The sequence below is a fragment of the Mesoplodon densirostris genome, chromosome 4, assembly GCF_025265405.1.
Source record: "Mesoplodon densirostris isolate mMesDen1 chromosome 4, mMesDen1 primary haplotype, whole genome shotgun sequence".
In the NCBI taxonomy this organism is placed as follows: Eukaryota; Metazoa; Chordata; class Mammalia; order Artiodactyla; family Ziphiidae; genus Mesoplodon; species Mesoplodon densirostris.
Genome location: NC_082664.1, coordinates 29,852,124 through 29,872,982, shown reverse-complemented (window position 1 = coordinate 29,872,982; position 20,859 = coordinate 29,852,124). Strand labels below are relative to the sequence as shown.

Genomic DNA, 20,859 nt, shown 5'->3' with positions numbered 1-20,859 from the left:
AGGGCCTTGAACTCTTGGGGGTGAGGAATTAGACATAGGTAATGGGGAGCATGTGAAATATTCTTTAAAAACTATTTTAATGACTATAACATTAACTATATTTTCATTATAGATGGTTTGTAGAGATACTTTATTTACTAAAAGACACTTTACCACAAATCTGTTTATTATAAAGATAAAGAAGAAAGTAGAAATGACCATAGCCTTACAAGTAAGAGATAACCACTGTTAACATTTGATGTGTTTCCTGGCCCTCCCTTTTCTCTTTATGTAGGGATGTGTGTGTTTACATTTTTTCTTGTTCCTATATGTATACACAGACATGCTTTTTAACATAACCGAGGCTATAGTGTATGTATATAGTTTTTGCCTATGCTTTTTTCCCCATTCATTCTATCTTAAGTATTTTTCTGTGTCATTAAAAATTCTACCACTGAAGATTTCTGAGTAGAGAAGTCACACACCTTTAAGAGGCAGCATGCATAGGACAGAATGTAATGGTAGAGACAGGAGGCTGGAAGCTAGCAAGGACTGTGAGTCCAGCAAGAAGAACTGAGGGCTTGAATGAATGGTGGCAGCGATAATGGAAAGAAGCATACCAGCAGTAGATGTTTCAGGTATATCATTTTCAGGACTAGGTAGGTAAACTGTGATTACAGTTTACCATGATATTTTGAGCCTGCTTAATGACAGGGAAGTCAGAGGAGAGAGATTTGGTTAAACTAAAAAAATCACCTAATTCTTTTACATGTCCCTTAGTAGGCAGGCATCTGAATTGTTTTAGAAATAAGTAAAAGCCATTTGTATAGGTTGGTGTTATTAATAGGATGAAAACAATGCTTTTATCTAGTTTAGTCATATCACCTTGGTAACATGTAATGTTTTAGATAGTTATTTGTTTTCTTAGGGAAATGAGTGTGTGAAATAGGATATTCATAACTTCAGAAATGGATTTTTGGGGTTCCTATAAGCGTTGGTAGATCATTAAGCCTCTCAGTTGAATAAATTATGTTTGCATAGTTTTCTTCCACAGTAGTTCTTTTTCATTCAGTTAGCTACCTATAGCTATTCAGGAAATTGTTATGGCCTTTGTATATGGTAGACATCCAAATCTTTGTTAACTAGAAAAAAATTTCAGTAGTTTACACTTGAATAACTGTAATTGGCCCAAAATATTTGATGTTGACGCATCTATTAATTAACAGCAACATTTGGATTATATCAGCACCAGGGTTAAGTCTTCCTATGAGTGAAGACTGAATTTTACATGTAGTTGGAGATTTGTGGGATCTCTAATTGAGAAGGAAGTATACTGCCAAATTGTCTTCCAGAAAGGCACTTCCTACCCCTACCTCCTTCCTAACACCAAGTATTATAATTTTTTAAAGTCACTGGCAACTTGATAGGCAGAATATTAATATCTTGTTTTTATGTTCATTTCTTCACTTGTAAAAATGAACTTTTTTCATGTTTCTTGATCATCTCTGTTAACAAGGACTGGAAATTGAAGAAAATATAATTTAAATTATTTTAACCTGAAAAATAAAGCCAGCAAACTTGATTCAAAAGCACCGTATGGGCAGTGTTGTAATCTGCATTTCTCAAGTACCAGTTGTTTTCTTCGTTTTATGCATTACCGTACCATCTCACCATAGTCATTAGCATGGCATCCTATTTAGGTAGTAATACAGTTTAAAATCTAGAAATCCCACTTTGAAGGGATTAGGGGTATTCCTTATAATTAGAAATTGTCAATTTAGTCTTAAGTATTTTGTTTTTAAAAATGTATTACGATAATGGGGAAAAAAACATGCCATTATTTCTCATTTTTCCCTTGGTTAACAAATTAGGATACACAAAGCCTCAAATTACCTTTAAGGCTTATAAGCATTCATATCTTTTATCCATTAGTCAAGTTATTTCATAAACCCAACATTGCCTCTGAAATGGTTTTACACACAAAGAGGATTTTACCGTAAAATGCTTGGGGCTTTTTATTCTCTTCTGATTTTGGGGTGGGGAGGGGAAGGATGGAGGTAAGCAGGCAGGGTTAAATTAGTTTGTTTGGGGTTGGTTTCAAAGTAGCATTCTGCATAGTTCTACAAAATGTATAATAGCTAAGAGGATGTACATAGTGAAAGAATTTAAAGTTCAACATTGAATAACCAAGTGAATTATAGTTTATTTATACAGTAGAAGACAGTATAGCCATTAAAAATCTTGTTAAAGCAATAAAGAACATTTAAGAACGAAGAATGCTCATTATATGTAAGGATAATTGCAAGTGAAAATGCAAATGAAAAACTGCAGAACACAAGTCAGCAGTTTTTTTTCCTTCCTTTTCTTTTTTCTCTTTTGTTTTTTTTTTTTTTTTGAGAGCATGGGCGTAGACAATTGACTGAAGGAAAAATACCAGTATGTTTTAATGGCTATCTTGAGTGATTTTTTAAAAAAAAATTTCTGTAATTCCTAAATCATCAACAATGGTTACATTCTATTCTGAATAGGGGAAAGCTATCTAAAAAAATAAAGAAAAATTATGTCCCATTCTAGAAACAAAATGATAGTTACTTGAAAGATCTATCTTTTTTTTTTTTTTTTTTTCTTTTTTTGCTGTATGCGGGCCTCTCACTGTTGTGGCCTCTCCCGTTGCGGAGCACAGGCTCCAGATGCGCAGGCCCAGCGGCCATGGCTCACGGGCCCAGCCACTCCGCGGCATATGGGATCCTCCCAGACCGGGGCACGAACCCGTATCCCCTGCATCGGCAGGCGGACTCTTAACCACTGCGCCACCAGGGAGGCCCGAAGATCTATCTTCTAATATCCTGCACAGTTAAAATTTTAAACTCTTTTATGGACTGTTTCTAAATAAAAATGACTAGATCCATTAACAACAATTGATCATTTTAAGCAAGTGATGAATAGCAAAGTGAAAGTTAATGATACTTCATTTCCCATCCTTAGCATGTCCTTCCAGAAGTTTGGGAACAAAAGGAATGGTAAACTGTTAAGTCAGGGGCAAAAGATGATTTAGTTGGCGAAAGAGGCATCTTTTCATAAACAAACATTGGCCAAGATTTTGTCCAGCTTTATGTTTTCAGCCATTCTTCCCTGTAGCTGGAGAACTGAACTCTAGTATTAACTACTCAGTAGGCGCAAAGAACCATTTAGAATGTATGTTAGTCTTAAATGGAATTGCAGCTGTTTGGTCAAGAAGTAAAATGGGCCTAATGATTTTTTTTCCTTTTGGCTTGGAATATATAGCTTTGTTATGATGAAGAGGAGAGGAGAATGGAATAATTGCAGTAGGTATGCATACGAGTTGAGTTTCTTTCCAGGCTTTGGGTGTAAGAATGACTGTTTCTGCTCCTGGGGAGCAGGGGAAGTAAACTGACATTTTCTGATTTTTGTTGGTTTGTTTATCTATTCATTTAGTTTTTGACATCTAGAGATTTCAACAAAATTTTTTTGTTTTAAATGTAATATCAGTTTCTTTTCTTTTTTTTCTTAGTTCGTAACACTGTTTTGTGTCAGAAATATGATCTGGGAGGGTAGTGATATTGCATGAGAATTTATAGGTGATGACAGAGCACTTTGCTGTAGGAAATCTAGAAAAATATTGACTTTTTGTATCTAGAAGGGAAGTATCTCTAACCATTAAGTCTAAATTAAAAGCTTGGCAAAAGCTGCCAATGTTTGGTGTAACTGAAAAAGATTTGAGAAATATAATGTAAAAAAAGAATGATATTTTTAAAGGAAGAACTGTTACATTTGATTGACTCTAGTATAGGAGAATACATTTAAAATTGGTTGGGTAATAGTGAAGAATCCTTTGAGAGAATAGTTGAATTTGACAGGTTGAAGTTTTGGATACAGAATACAAAGAGAAAAGAACTAAAATAAGACTTCAGATTCAGGATATAAAAATATTCCACTGTTCCATCATTTTTTTGTTCTTTAATAAAGTTTTCAAAATGGAATTACAGTATACATAGAGAAAAGTACACAAATTATAAGGTACAGCTCAATGAATTTTCATAAAAACACTCCCATATAACCACACCCAGAACAGATCAAGAAATAGAACCTTTCCTATATATAATACCTCCTTCATACCCCTCTCAGTCACTACCTGCCCTTTGCCCAAAGGCAAGCACTATTGTGACTTATAATATCATAAAAGAGTTTTGCTTGTTTTTGAGCTTTATATAAATGGCATCACAACCTGTATACTCTTTGTTTCTGGCTTCTTTTGCTCAACATTTTGATTATGACATTCATCCATGTCATTGTCTTTAACAGTCATTTGCTTATTTTCATTGCTGTGTGGTGTATCATTGTAAGAATACAATGTGATTAATTTTTTCATTCTACTAATAATGGACATTTGGACTGTTTCCAGCTTTTGCCTATTACAAGTAAATACTATGAGCATTCTTGGTATATGTCTTTTTTTGGTACACGCATTTTTGTTGTGTACATAACTAGGAGCAGAATTGCTAGATTGTGGCCGTGTGTGTGTGTATAACTATCTAGCTTTAGTAGATAGTTCCAAACAGTTTTCCAAAGTGGTTATACCAATTTACAAGCCCACGGGCAATTTCAGTTGTTCTATGTTGTCACCAACAGATACATTCTCAGTCTATTAATATCTAGCTATTAAAATAGATAGAATGGTATATTGATGTAGTTTTAATTTTCATTTCCCTAGTGACTGAGATTGCTTTTTCATATGTTTACTGGACATTTGGATAACCTCTTTTGTGAAGTGCATATTGGTATCTCTTGCCCTTCTTTAAAAACTGGATTGTCAATTTAAAAATAGATTTGCAAGTGTTCTTTATATATCTCTGATATGCATCCTTTGTCAGTTACGTAAACTGCAAATATCTTACCCCACTCTGTGGCTTACCTTTTCACTTTCTTAATGGTGTATTTTAATGAACCAAAGGTTGTTTTTTCTCTTAAATTTATGTTTTGTCAAGTTTTAAATCTCTTTTAAAAGTTTCAAGAATAGTACAATAAATACTTGTATACCCTCTACCTGTTTATCAGTTGCTAACATTTGTCACATTGGCTTTATCTATATATATTTAATTTTAAATTTTATTGTTTTATTCTTGAGCTATTTGAGAACTAGCTGCAGACACCATGATACTTCATAAATACTTCAGCATTATTTCTTAAGGACAAGGACATTCTCCTACATATCTACAATAGAGTTAACACACTGAAGAAATTTAACATAATACAATATGATTATCCAATATGCAATCCATATTCAGATTTCTCTAATTTAAGCAGAAATTTTGAATTTTAGTTTGGCAGTATTTTCCTTTTTTGTTAATGTCACCCCTGTCATTTTAATTTAGGTTGTGATAATGTCAAAGCTGTAGTATTTTAGAAATAAATAGTAAATTACTAGTGTAACTTGGGCTGGCTAGTTCTTTTCTTCTCACACTTCTTCTCCCCCCTTGGGAATATCAGAACATCATTATTGCTATTGAATGAAAAAATTCAAATAGAGAAAGTGAAGGTGTGTTTTCCTCAACTCACTGGTTTCCTGATTTGATGTGTAAGTTTCCTGACAATCTTGTTGAGTGATGCATTTTTATATGTGTTACCATTTGTCATTTGCAAATCCTTGGAAAACCACTTTCCTTGAAAAACCAAAGCATCTTAACTGTCTTCTCTGTTGACTGACTTGGGCACTACATGAGAAAAGAACTTGCATAATGAACTAACAACACAGTTGATGGATATAATGATTTTAGCATAGGAAAAGAAAGAATGAGGAAGATTTTAGTTTCACATTAGTAATTAAAACTTGCTTCACTTGATTGTAAAAACAGAAGGCAGATCTTTTTGTATGTATTTGGAAACCATTATGGCTAATGGTATAAGAAATATAGAGTGAATTGTTAATATAAAATGGAAACAGCAGATCTAAGTAATGCAGAATTGTTAGAACAGAGAAAAGTTGTTTGGGTGGGATGGGGAAACCACAGGGAATTACACTGGAACCATTGATTTCAGTTGGATTATTAATGACTTAGATAAGTGCTGTGCTTATAGACCTAACAGTTTGACCTGGAGTGGGAAATCCACCCTGTGCAGTGGATTAATTTTAGAAACAGTTGAGCCTGCTAGATAGGTTTTAAACATTAAAAAAAAAAAAGGCCACAACTTCATGGGGATTGGAGATACATCTTGTGAAAGTGAACCTGTGTCCAATTCCCCAGTCAACTAGAAAGAAAAGGAAAAAGAGCTTGTTTGGGCATCTTTGTTGTAAAGGTTTAGGGAATCAGCTTTAGCACTGTACACAGTCTTTAGTGGCTTACTGTTCAGCATAGTTTTTCTTTTAAAGTTCATAGACCCTTTGTATAAATGAGTATATTGTAACTAATGTAAAACATGTGAGCAATGACTTTAAGTCCCTATTTCATGGATCCAAAACATGTCCACTGAAAGATTAGTATAATTGTTGGACATTTTGGGAGATTGTTTTTAAGAAGAAACTCTTTTTTTGGCTCATTGCCCAGCTTGCCAGCTTGCGGGATCTTAGTTCCCCAACCAGGGATTAAACCCAAGCCTGGGCAGTGAAAGCACTGAGTTCTAACCACTGGACCGCCAGAGAAGAGAACCTCTTAAAGAGGCGAGAACCAAGGAATTATATCTTATCTATAATTGGTAGGTTGCAAAGCTTAAGTCTGTCCAGTTTAAAGAAAGCTTTGGAAGAGTATACTATCTTATTATAGTATACTAACTTATAGGAATTGCATTTTCAAACTATAGCCTAAGAAACACCTCTGTCTGAGGAAACTAAGGCTAGTGGAGAGAAGCATTGACCTGAATATAACCTAAGGGGAAGAACAATTACCTGAAGATAAGTAAGTAGGAGCCAGGTGATAAATAGCTAATAGGAAAGGACAAAATAGTGATTAAGAGCTTGGGTTCTGGAGTCATACAGCTTTATTATGAATCTCAATCTACCACTTAGGCAAGTAACTTAATTTTCTAAGCCCTTGTTTCTTCATTTGTGAAATGGAGATGAAAACCTTAGAATAGTAATTATCAAACTTTTTGGTGTCAGGACTTCTTTACACTCTTAAAAATTAATGGTGACCCCAAAGAGTTCTTGTTTATGTGGGTTATATGTATATTTACTGTTTCAGAAATTAAACAAAAATTTTAAATATTTATTAATTTACTTTTTAATTTTTTATTTATTTTTGGCTGCATTGGGTCTTTATTGCTGCACGCGGGCTTTCTGTAATTGTGGCGAGCGGGTGCTACTCATCGTTGTGGTGTGCGGGCTTCTCATTGTGGTGGCTTCTCTTGTTGTGGAGCACAGGCTCTAGGCTTGCAGCCTTCAGTAGTTGTAGCACGCGGGCTCAGTAGTTGCAGAACAGGGGCCCTAGAGTGTGTGGGCTTCAGTAGTTATGGTGCACGTGGGCTCAGTAGTTGTGGTGTGTGGCCTCTAGGGTGTGTGAGCTTCAATAGTTGTGGCGCATGGGCACGGTAGTTGTGGCTCGTGGGCTCTAGAGCTCAGGCTCAGAAGCTGTGGTGCACGGGCCTAGTTGCTCCGCAGCATATGGGATCTTCCCAGACCAGGGATTGAACCCATGTCCCCTGCATTGGCAGGCGGGTTCTTAACCACTGCACCCCTGGGGAAGTCCCTAATTAATTTAAAAATAAGAATAAAACTATTACATGTTAGCATAAATATTTTTATGAAGAATAACTATTTTCCAAACAAAAAATATTGAGAAGAGTGGCAGTTTTTACATTTTTCAAGTGTCTGTAATGTTTGGATTGATAAAAAGTTGGATTTTCATATCTGCTGCTTCTTTCAATATGTTATGATTATCTTTTGTTAGGTAGTCTCTAGAAAACTTCACTGTTCACTTGTGAGAGAATATGTGAAAAAGGCATCTTAGTATCATATGTATAGTTTTGAACTCAGGGACCCTCTGAAAGGGGCTTAGTGACCCCCAGGGTCCCCAGAGGTTTCCTGACCATTCACTTTGAGATGTTACCTTAGAGTATTGTTTTGATGATTTAACACAATATTATTTATAAAACCTTAGCATAATGTTGGCACTCTATAGGTGCTTAAAAATATTAACTGTTGGGCTTCCCTGGTGGCGCAGTGGTTGGGAGTCCGCCTGCCGATGCAGGGGACACGGGTTCGTGCCCCGGTCCGGGAAGATCCCACATGCCGCGGAGTGGCTAGGCCCATGAGCCATGGCCGCTGAGCCTGTGTGTCCGGAGCCTGTTCTCCGCAATGGGAGAGACCACAACAGTGAGAGGCCCGCGTACCGCAAAAAAAAAAAAAATTAACTGTTGTTATCATTATGGGCAGCATATGAGAAGTTTTAAGCATAGTAGGCATGTAATCATTTACTTTCTTGAAAGGCTCACTTTGTCAACATGGTAGAAGATGGATTGGTAATACAGAAAAGTGGTATCAGGGAGACAAGTTAGATTTCTTTTAACTTCTCAGTGAAAATGGAGAATAGGGATGGGTTCTAGAAGTCTGAGTGGTAGAATGGAAAGGCTTAGTGACTGATTGGGTATACTGGGATCAGGGAGTTCTGGGCAGTAAGAATGAGGAATCAAGAGTGACTCAAGTTTCTGGCTTGAGTAAATATAGAAAGAAGAGCACCTTTGAGAAGAAAGATTGGGGAATTCAGTTGTAAGTGTAAGTGTAGGCTATCTAGGTGGATATACCCAGGAGATAGTTGAATGTATGAATCTAGAGCACAGGAAGTAGAGTTTTGGACATCATCAGTTTGTAGGTTCTAGTTTAAGCCACAGGTGGGAAGGAGATCAGCCAGGGAAGATGTGTAACATTAAAACAGAACCCTGGGGACTTCCCTGGTGGCACAGTGGTTAAGAGTCTGCCTGCCAATTCAGGGGACATGGGTTCGAGCCCTGGTCCGGGAAGATCCCACACGCTGCAGAGCAACTAAACCCATGCGCCACAACTACTGAGCCCACATGCCACAACTACTGAAGCCCGCGCACCTAGAGCCCGTGCTCCACAGCAAGAGAAGCCACCACAATGAGAAGCCCGCGCACTGCAATGAAGAGTAGCCCCCGCTTGCCGTAACTAGAGAAAGCCCGCGTGCAGCAACGAAGACCCAACACAGCCAAAAATAAATAAATACATAAAAGACTTGACCTTTCGGAAAAAAAACAGAACGCTGGTGTGGTAGGCAGCCTCTATTTATGCCTTTGTGTGATCTTCTCCTCTTGAGTGTGGGCTGGATCAGTGACAGCAAAAGTAATGGAATGCTACTTCTGAGATTCAGTTACAAAAAGACCGTGACTTCTGTTTTGTCCCCCATCATGCCCTTTTTGGGGAAACAAGCTGCCATGTTGTGAGTGTGCAGAGAAAAACTGACTCGGAAATTATAAGATTCTGGTCATTGGAAACAGACCTATTCTTCTACGTACTAACTTGACAAGTTACCTCTCTCTGAGCCTCATTTTCCTTGTCTGTAAGATGAAGGTAATAATAATACTTACTGGGTTCTTGAGAGGATTAAATTGGACAATGATTATAAAATGCCTAGTATGAATCTTCATGACCTTGGATGTAGCCATGAATTCTTACATATGACACCAAAAACACAAGCAACAGAAGAAAAAATAGATAAATTGGATTTCATTAAAGTTTAAAACTTTTGTTCATCAAAGAACATTATCAAGAAAGTGAAAAGGCAACCATTGAATTGGAGAAAACTTAAAAAAAATTGAGATATAATTGACATATAACAGTTTCATGTTACAATATAATGATCACCACAGTAAGTCTGTCATCACACATTGTTACAAATTTTTTCTAGTGGTGAGAACTTTAAAGATCTGCTCTCTTAGCAACTTTCAAATATATAATACAGTATTGAAAGAATACTTTCGCAAATCCTATATCTGATAAGAGTCTAGTACCTAGAATATATATAAGAACTCTTATAACTCAACAACAAAAAAAAAGAGAAAACTTTAAAAAAATTGAGATATAATTGACATATAACAGTTTCATGTTACAATATAATGATCACCACAGTAAGTCTGTCATCACACATTGTTACAAATTTTTTCTAGTGGTGAGAACTTTAAAGATCTGCTCTCTTAGCAACTTTTAAATATATAATACAGTATTGAAAGAATACTTTCGCAAATCCTATATCTGATAAGAGTCTAGTACCTAGAATATATAAAGAACTCTTATAACTCAACAACAAAAAGACAGACAACCCAATTTTAAAATGGGCAAAGGACTTGAGTGGACATTTCTTCAAAGAAGAAATACAAATGGCCGATAAGCACATAAAAAGATGCTAAACATCTTTCATTAATCATAAGGGAAATGTAAATCAGAAGCACAATGGGATACCACTTCACACCGACTAAGATGGTAATAGTAATGATAATAATAATAATAACAGAAAATAACAAGTATTTGCAAGGATATGGTGAAATTGGAACTCTCATATATAGCTGGTGGGAATGTAAAATGGTGTGGCCACTGTGAAAGTTTGGCAGTTCCTTGAAAGGTTAAACACAGAATTACCATATGACCCAGCAATTCCACTACTAGGTATATACCCAAAAGAATTGAAGACAAGTACTCAAACAGATACTTGTACACAAATGTTCATTCAGTACTATTCATGATAGCCAAAAGATGGAAACAAACTCAAACGTCCATTAACAGATGAATGGATAAACAAAATATGGTATATACATACAATAGAATATTATTTAGCCATAAAAATGTAGTACTGATACATGCTACAATGTGGGTGAATCTCAAAAACATTATACTAAATAACGGAAGCCAGACACAGAAGATCACATATTATTCCATTTGTGTGAAACATCATGGGTATGTAAATTCGTAGAGACAGAAAGCAGATTGGTGGTTGCCAGGGACAAGAGAGAGTGGGAAATGGGGAGTGACTGCTTAATGGGTATAGGATTATTTTGCAAGGGGGGGGAGTGATGAAAATGTTTTGTAACTTGATATAGGTGGTGGTTGCACAATATTGTGAATATACTAAATGCCATTGAATTGTACACTTTAAAATCCCTTTTAAAAATTTGAATTCACCTCAATAAACAAAAATGCATAGTATGGTATGTGACACCTAGCAAGCTATTGACAAATTTTAGATTTTACTATTGCCTAGTGCACCTTTATCAGGAATTTAGCTGTGTGATGTTGGGCATCAGCTTCCTCAGTTGAAAAATGAAGTTGTTGGAGTAAAGACCTCTCAGATCCTTACAGCATTAGAATTCTATATTTTAAGACATAGTATTTAATTCTTGTATAGGAAAGACCCCCTGTTACTCCTCCCATGTGTCTCCTTTACTCTCACATCTCTAGCACACTCACAACACGACACTGGATGTGTGGGAGTTTTTTGTTCCTCACACTAAGCAATTCTGTGACATCAGCTAGGTGTTCTACAGTTTAACTCTATTCTGACACTATCTACCTGGAGATCGTATCAGATTCCACAGATTGAGGGCTGGGTCCCTCAGGACTTCCCTCTGCCCCCCCCATCAGATGCCAACTATAAGTCCAGGTTGTCACCTGTGCTTTGGTTGTAAATCGGATGTTCCCACAATCCCCTCCTCAGGTTTGATTAATTTGCTAGAGCAGCTCCCAGAACTCAGGAAAACAGCTTACTTACTGTTTACCAGTTTATTATAAAAGGATATGATAAAGGATACAATGAACATCCAGGTATGTGGGGTGGGGCATGAAGCTTTCGTGCCCTCTCCAGACGTGTCACTCTCCCAGCAGCTCTACATGTTCACCAACTAGGAAGCTTTCTTATGGAGGCTTCAATCATGTAGTCATGAGACATTATTAACTCCATTTCCAGCCTCTCTCCTCTCTGGAGAATGGAGGTCAGGATTGAGAATGCCAAGCTTCTAATCATGGCTTGGTCTGTCTGCTGACCAGCCCCCATCCTGGAGTACACCAAGAGTCACCTCATTAGAACGAAAGATACTGCCGTCACCCAGGAGGTTCCGAGGGGTTTAGGAACTTTGTGTCAGGAATCGAGTCAAAGACCAAATATTAAAATAAAAGATGTTTCTAACACTCTTAGGAAATTGTAAGCGTTTTAGGAGCTTTGTGCCAGGAACCAGGGGCAGAGACCAATATATATATTTTCTATTATCTGACTTTCATACAGCAAATATTTGTTGTGTATATTCACGGTACTGTGCTAGGCACCAAGGACTTGACAGTACATAAGACAGAGGTGGTTCCTGCTATCATAGAGCTAACATTCTAGTAGATAAGGCATTACACAAATAATTATTTGCCACTAAGTTTTTCTAAGTACAACATGGGGCAGGAATAGTTCTCCTGAGAAAAAAAGATATTTAGGTATGAAGAATGAGTAGAAATTAACTGAGTGAAGGGAAGGGAGATAAGCTTTCTAGAGGAAGTATCGAAATCTGGTAGTGAGAAGGAGCATGGTGCCTTTGAAGAACTGAAAGAAGGCAAATGTGACTGGAACTCAGACAGTGACTGCTGAAATCGACTGCTGGATCATGTAAGACTTCTCAGTTGTGTTAAGGATGTTGGACATTATTCTAAGAGCACTAGCAAGTCAGTTAAGGGCATTAGCAAGCAATATTCAGGTTTTGGCCATGTAGAGAATGGTTTGGAGGGGGGCATGAGAAGAACTACAGACTAAGTAGGAGGTCATTGCAATAGCCAAGACTGTGGTGCCTAGAACTAGGGTACAGATAGTGGACACGGAGAGAAGTCCTTGAATTTGAGAGTGATTTAAGACAAAGAATAAGTCTTGATTGATTGGCTGTGGAAGATGAGAGAAGGGGGAGGGAGGTGTCAAGGATGACTCCAGGGGCTTCCCTGGTGGCACAGTGGTTAAGAATCCACCTGCCAATGAAGGGGACATGGGTTCGATCCCTGGTCCGGGAAGATCCCACATGCCATGGAGCAACTAAGCCTGTGCACAACAACTGCTGAGCCCGCGTGCTGCAACTACTGAAGCGCGCACACCTAGAGCCCACGCTCCACAGCAAGAGAAGCCACCACAATGGGAAGCCCGTGCACAGCAACGAAGACCCAATGCAGGCAAATAAATAAATAATTTTTTTTTTTTAAAAAAAAGGATGACTCTAAGATTTCTCACCTGGGCATGTAAGTCAGAGGCATGCAGACAACAATGGAAGGACTTTTGCTTTTGGCTCAGATGGAATATCAGGGACTAGATTCACCTTCCCACCTGAAAGAGTTTTTGTTAATTACAAAATATACGAACAGTGGTTTTTAGGAAACGACATCAGGCAACAAAAGATAGTGATCCCTGAGAATTAGGAAGTAGATGAGATGAGTGCTGTGATTGTCTCAGCTTACTGCTTCGAGAGAGTTTCCAGGCTGCAGTGCAGGGAGGGGAAACCCAGGCAGAGACCAGCAGGCTCCCTGAGTTGAAGAAACAGAGCTAAGCATCTGGAGAGACCAAGACAGCTAGAGGTCAGGACAGAGTACCGGAGGGGAGAGGGCTGCACAGAGAGAACCCTGGAGATCTGCAGAGGGTCCTCCTAAAGTAATCAGCTGAGTACTAATCAGTGCAATCTTGTGAGGAAACTACTTGAGGCTCAAGAGAGAACCATCTGAAAGGATTACAGGGAACAGTGGCTGGCACCACAGGGTTTATTCCCACCAGCCAGACTGGAAAATTCTCATGAGTCAGAAGGGTTTGCCTCAGTAGTGGTGAAAACATTTGTTAAAACTTACCAGGCTGGACACTTCAAATATGTACAGTTCATCATATATGAATTATACCTCACTAAGGATCGATCCATCAATCAATCGATTGATTTAATTTTTTTCCCTCTCCCCTCAAGGATTTATTCAATTCAACAAACATTTAAATTAACTAAAATGAGCCAATCACTGTGCTAAAAGTTGAGGGATGCATTGGTAAGCAAGGCAATCATGTGGAAGACACACATCAAACAGTTACAAAAATAATCTGTAGTGAGGGTTGTGATGAGTGCTGTGAAGAAGAAGTATAAGATTCCGTAACAGCAGATATCTGGGGGCTTCCCTGGTGGCACAGTGGTTGAGAGTCCGCCTGCCGATGCAGGGGACGCGGGTTCGTGCCCCGGTCCGGGAAGATCCCACCTGCCGCAGAGCGGCTGGGCCTGTGAGCCATGGCTGCTGAGCCTGCGCGTCCGGATCCTGTGCTCCGCAACGGGAGAGGCCAAAACAGTGAGAGGCCCGTGTACAGCAAAAAAACCCCAAAAAAACAGCAGATATCTGTGAGACCTTTTCTGATCTATAGGCGGTGACCAGAGAAGAAAGGCTTTTCTGAGAAAGAAACAAAAAGTCTGCAGTCTGTCACTAAAGCTTTCTTAGAAAGAACAGTAGTGGAGGAACACATTTGTAAGGGGAGACAAGTTGTTTTTTTTTTTTAATTGAAGTATAGTTGATTTACAATATTGTGTTTCAGGTATACAGCATAGGATTCAGGGTTTGTTTTTTGAGTTTTTTTGCAGATTTTATTTCATTATAGGTTATTATAGGATACTGGTCTAATTTTGTGTGCTATACAGTAAATCCTTGTTGCTTATCTATTTCATGTATAGTAGTTTGTATCTGTTAATCCCATACTCCTAAATTTCCCCCTTCCCCACTCCCCTTTGGTAAGCATAAGTTTGTTTCTATGTCTGTGAGTCTGTTTCTGTTTTGTATATAGATTCATTTGCATTATTTTTTAGATTCCACTTATAAGTGATGTCATACAGTATTTGCCTTTCTCTGTCTGACTTATTTCACTAGGCATAATATTCTCTAGGTCCATCTATGTTCGCTGCAAATAACAATATTTCATTCGTTATGGTGGATTAATATTCCAATTTATATATATATATATATATAGACATATATATATATATATATATTATGGGCACTGGTGTTGCTCCCGTGTCTTGACTATTGTAAATAGTGCTGCTATGAACATTAGGGTGCATATATCTTTTCGAATTAGTTTTTGTTTTTCTGCATATATACCCAGGAATGGGATTGCTGGATCCTATGGTAGCTCTATTTTTAGTTTTTTAAGGAACCTCCATACTGTTTTCCATAGTGGCTGCACCAGTTTACATTCCGATCAACAGTGTACAAGGGTTCCCTTTTCTCTACACCCTCTCCAGCATTTATTATCTGTAGACTTTTTGATGATAGTGATTCTGACTGGTGTGAGGTGATAATTCACTGTAGTTTTTTTTTTTTTCTTTCAGTTTCTACTTATTCTTTTTTTTTTTTTTTTTTAGCGGTATGCGGGCCTCTCACTGCTGTGGCCCCTCCCGTTGCGGAGCGCAGGCTCCGGATGCGCAGGCCCAGCGGCCATGGCTCACGGGCCCAGCCGCTCCGCGGCATATGGGATCCTCCCAGACCGGGGCACGAACCCGTATCCCCTGCATCGGCAGGCGGACTCTCAACCACTGCGCCACCAGGGAGGCCCTATTCTTTTTTTTTTTTTAACTGTTTTTTTTTTCTTTTGTGGTACTCGGGCCTCACACTGTTGTGGCCTCTCCCGTTGCGGAGCGCAGGCTCAGCGGCCATGGCTCACGGGCCCAGCCGCTCTGCAGCATGTGGGATCTTCCCGGACCGGGGCACGAACCCGTGTCCCCTGCATCGGCAGGCGGACTCTCAACCACTGAGCCACCAGGGAAGCCCTAACATCTTTATTGGAGTATGATTGCTTTACAGTGTTGTGTCAGTTTTTGCTGTATAACAAAGTGAATCAGCTATATGCTTATGTATATCCCCATATCCCCTCCCTCTTGTGTCTCCCTCCCACCCTCCTTATCCCGCCCCTCTAGGTGGTCACAAAGCACCGAGCTGATCTCCCTGTGCCATGCAGCTGCTTCCCACTACCTATCTATTTTACATTTGGTAGTGTATATTTGTCAATGCTACCCTCTCAGCGTCATCCCAGATGACCCTTTCCCCTCCCCATTTCCTCAAGTCCATTCTCTACGTCTGCGTCTTTATTCCTGTCCTACCCCTAGGTTCATCAGAACCTTTTTTTTTTTTTAAGATTCCATATATATGTGTTAGCCTATGGTATTTGTTTTTCTCTTTCTGACTTACTTCAATCTGTATGACAGACTCTAGGTCCATCCACCTCACTACAAATAACTCAATTTTGTTTCTTTTTATGGCTGAGTAATATTCTACTGTATATATGTACCACATCTTCTTTATCCATTCATCTGTCTATGGACACTTAGGTTGCTTCCATGTCCTGGCTATTGTAAATAGTGCTGTAATGAACATTGTGGTACATGACTCTTTTCTTTTTTTTTTCCCTTATTGTTTGTTTGTTTGTTTTATTTTATTCATTTTTTTATACAGCAGGTTCTTATTAGTCATCCATTTTATACACATCAGTGTATACATGTCAATCCCAATCGCCCAATTCATCACCTCCACCCACCACCGCCGCTTTCCCCCCTTGGTGTCCATACATTTCTTCTCTACGTCTGTGTCTCAATTTCTGCCCTGCAAACCTGTTCATCTGTACCATTTTTCTAGGTTCCACATATATGCATTAATATATGATATTCGTTTTTCTCTTTCTGACTACTTCACTCTGTATGACAGTCTATAGATCCATCCATGTCTCTACAAATGACCCAATTTCATTCCTTTTTATGGCTGAGTAATATTCCATTGTATATATGTACCACATCTTCTTTATCCATTCATCTGTCGATGGACACTTAGGTTGCTTCCATGACCTGGCTATTGTAAACAGTGCTGCAATGAACATTGGGGTGCATGTGTCTTTTTGAATTACGGTTTTCTCAGGGTATGTGCCCAGTAGTGGGATTGCTGGATCATATGGTAATTCTATTTTTAGTTTTTTAAGGAACCTCCATACTGTTCTCCATAGTGGCTGTATCGATTTACGTTCCCACCCACAGTGCAAGAGGGTTCCCTTTTCTCCACATCCTCTCCAGCATTTGTCGTTTGTAGATTTTCTGATGATGCCCATTCTAACTGGTGTGAGGTGTAGTTTTGATTTGCATGTCTCTAATAATAAGTGATGTTGAGCAGCTTTTCATGTGCTTTTTGGCCATCTGTATATCTTCTTTGGAGAAATGTCTGTTTAGGTCTTCTGCCCGTTTTTGGATTGGCTTGTTTGTTTTTCAATATTGAGCTGCATGAGCTGTTTATATATTTTGGAGATTAATCTTTTGTCTGTTGATTCGTTTGCAAATATTTTCTCCCATTCTGTGAGTTGTCTTTTCATCTTGTTTATGGTTTCCTTTGCTGTGCAAAAGCTTTTAAGTTCTATTAGGTCCCATTTGTTTATTTTTGTTTTTATTTCCATTACTGTAAGAGGTGGATCAAAAAAGATCTTGCTGTGATTTATGTCAGAGTGTTCTTCCTATGTTTTCCTCTAAGAGTTTTATAGTGACCAGTCTTACATTTAGGTCTCTAATCCATTTTGAGTTTATTTTTGTGTATGGTGTTAAGGAGTGTTCTAATTTCATTCTTTTACATGTAGCTGTCCAGTTTTCCCAGCACCACTTATTGAAGAGACTGTCTTTCTCCATTGTATATCCTTGCCTCCTTTGTCATACATTAGTTGACCATAGGTGCGAGGGTTTATCTCTGGGCTTTCCATCTTGTTCCATTGATCTATGTTTCTGTTTTCGTGCCAGTACCATATTGTCTTGATTACTGTAGCTTTGTAGTATAGTCTGAAGTCAGGGAGTCTGATTCCTTCAGCTCCATTTCTTTTCCTCAAGACTGTTTTGGCTATTTGGGGTATTTTGTGTCTCCATACAAATTTTAAGATTTTTTTGTTCTAGTTGCGTAAAAAATGCCATTGGTAATTTGATAGGGATTGCATTGAATCTGTAGATTGCTTTGGGTAGTAGAGTCATTTTCACAATATTGATTCTTCCGACCTAAGAACATGGTATATCTCTCCATCTGTTGTTATCATCTTTAATTGCTTTCATCAGTGGCTTATAGTTTTCTGCATACAGGTCTTTTGTCTCCCTAGGTAGGTTTATTCCTAGGTATTTTATTCTTTTTGTTGCAGTGGTAAATGGGAGTGTTTCCCTAATTTCTCTTTCAGATTTTTCATCATTAGTGTATAGGAATGCAAGAGATTTCTGTGCATTAATTTTGTATCCTGCTACTTTACCAAATTCATTGATTAGCTCTAGTAGTTTTCTGGTGACATCTTTAGGGGTCTCTATGTATAGTATCATGTCATCTGCAAACAGTGACAGTTTTACTTCTTCTTTTCCAATTTGTATTCCTTTTATTTCTTTTTCTTCTCTGATTGCCGTGGCTAGGACTTTCAAAACTATGTTGAATAATAGTGGTGAGAGTGGACATCCTTGTCTTGTTCCTGATCTTAGAGGAAATGCTTTCAGTTTTTCACCATTGAGAATGATGTTTGCTGTGGGTTTGTTGTATATGGCCTTTATTATGTTGAGGTAGGTTCCCTCTATGCCCACTTTCTGGAGAGTTTTTGTCATAAATGGGTGTTGAATTGTTTCAAAAGTTTTTCTGCATCTATTGAGATGATCATATGGTTTTTCTTCAATTTGTTAATATAGTGTATCACACTGACTGATTTGCGTATATTGAAGAATCCTTGCATCCCTGGGATAAATCCCACTTGATCATGGTGTATGATCCTTTTAATGCATTGTTGGATTGTTTGCTAGTATTTTGTTGAGGATTTTTGCATCTATATTCATCAGTGATATAGGTCTGTAATTTTCTTTTTTTGTAGTGTCTTTGTCTGGTTTTGGTATCAGGGTGATGGTGGCCTCATAGAATGAGTTTGGGAGTATTCCTTCCTCTGCAACTTTTTGGAAGAGTTTGAGAAAGATGGGTGTTAGCTCTTCTCTAAATGTTTGATAGAATTTACCTGTGAAGCCATCTGGTCCTGCATTTTTGTTTGTTGGAAGTTTTTTTTTTTTTTTTTTTTTGTGGTACGCGGGCCTCTCACTGTTGTGTCCTCTCCCGTTGCGGAGCACAGGTGCCGGATGTGCAGGCTCAGCAGCCATGGCTCATGGGCCCAGCCGCTCTGCAGCATGTGGGATCTTCCTGGACCAGGGCACGAACCCGCGTCCCCTGCATCGGCAGGCGGACTCTCAACCACTGCGCCACCAGGGAAGGCCTGTTGGAAGATTTTTTTTTTTTTTTTTTTGTGGTATGTGGGCCTCTCACTGTTGTGGCCTCTCCCGTTGCGGAGCACAGGCTCCGGACACGCAGGCTCAACGGCCATGGCTTATGGGCCAAGCCACTCCGCGGCATGTGGGATCCTCCCAGACCGGGGCACGAACCCGTGTCCCCTGCACTGGCAGGCGGACTCTCAACCACTGCGCCACCAGGGAAGGCCTGTTGGAAGATTTTTAATCACAGTTTCAATTTTATTACTTGTGATTGGTCTGTTCATATTTTCTATTTCTTCCTGGTTCAGTCTTGGAATGTTATACCTTTCTAAGGATTTGTGCATTTCTTCCAGGTTGTCCATTTTATTGGCATAGAGTTGCTTGGAGTAGTCTCAGGATGCTTTGTATTTCTGCAGTGTCCGTTGTAACTTCTCCTTTTTCATTTCTAATTTTATTGATTTGAGTGCTCTCCCTCTTTTTCTTGATGAGTCTGGCTAAAGGTTTATCAATTTTCTTTATCTTCTCAGAGAACCAGCTTTTAGTTTTATTGATCTTTGCTATCGTTTCCTTCATTTCTTTTTCATTTATTTCTGATCTGATTTTTATGATTTCTTTCCTTCTGCTAACTTTGGGATGTTTTTGTTCTTCTTTCTCTAATTGCTTTAGGTGCAAGGTTAGGTTGTTTATTCGAGATGTTTCCCGTTTCTTAAGGTAGGATTGTATTGCTATAAACTTCCCCCTTAGAACTGCTTTTGCTGCATCCCATAGGTTTTGGGTCGTCATGTCTCCATTGTCATTTGTTTCTAGGTTTTTTTTTTAATTTCCTTTTTGATTTCTTCAGTGATCACTTCGTTATTAAGTAGTGTATTGTTTAGCCTCCATGTGTTTGTATTTTTTACAGCTCTTTTCCTGTAATTGATATCTAGTCTCATAGCATTGTGGTCAGAAAAGATACTTGATACAATTTCAATTTTCTTAAATTTACCAAGGCTTGTTTTGTGACCCAAGATATGATCTATCCTGGAGAATGTTCCATGAGCACTTGAGAAAAATGTGTATTCTGTTGTTTTTGGATGGAATGTCCTATAAATATCAATTAAGTCCATCTTGTTTAATGTATCATTTAAAGCTTGTGTTTCCTTATTTATTTTCATTTTGGATGATCTGTCCATTGGTGAAAGTGGGGTGTTAAAGTCCCCTACTATGATTGTGTTACTGTCGATTTCTCCTTTTATGGCTGTTAGTATTTGCCTTATGTATTGAGGTGCTCCTATGTTGGGTGCATAAATATTTACAATTGTTATATCTTCTTCTTGGATTGATCCCTTGATCATTATGTAGTGTCCTTCTTTGTCTCTTCTAGTAGTCTTTATTTTAAAGTCTATTTTGTCTGATATGAGAATTGCTACTCCAGCTTTCTTTTGGTTTCCATTTCCATGGAATATCTTTTTCCATCCCCTTACTTTCAGTCTGTATGTGTCTCTAGGTCTGAAGTGGGTCTCTTGTAGACAGCATATATATGGGTCTTGTTTTTGTATCCATTCAGCCAATCTGTGTCTTTTGGTGGGAGCATTTAGTCCATTTACATTTAAGGTAATTATCGATATGTATATTCCTATTCCCATTTCCTTAACTGTTTTGGGT

At 38.3% G+C, this 20,859-nt stretch overlaps 1 protein-coding gene across 5 annotated transcripts in view; it reads left to right on the top strand.

The window, feature by feature from the left end:
- Nucleotides 1–20,859, top strand: part of LIN52 (lin-52 DREAM MuvB core complex component) — a 119,181-nt gene that overhangs the window by 25,420 nt on the left and 72,902 nt on the right. Inside the window, exon 6 of one of the 5 annotated variants that reach the window (XM_060095844.1) lies at nt 3,265–3,308. The exons of the other annotated variants lie outside the window; for them this stretch is intronic. Within the exon in view, the coding sequence (XP_059951827.1) occupies nt 3,265–3,275 (11 nt within the window). The 3' untranslated portion in view covers nt 3,276–3,308. Of the gene's footprint in view, nt 1–3,264; nt 3,309–20,859 lie in introns of those variants that run through there. 5 annotated transcript variants of the gene reach the window in all.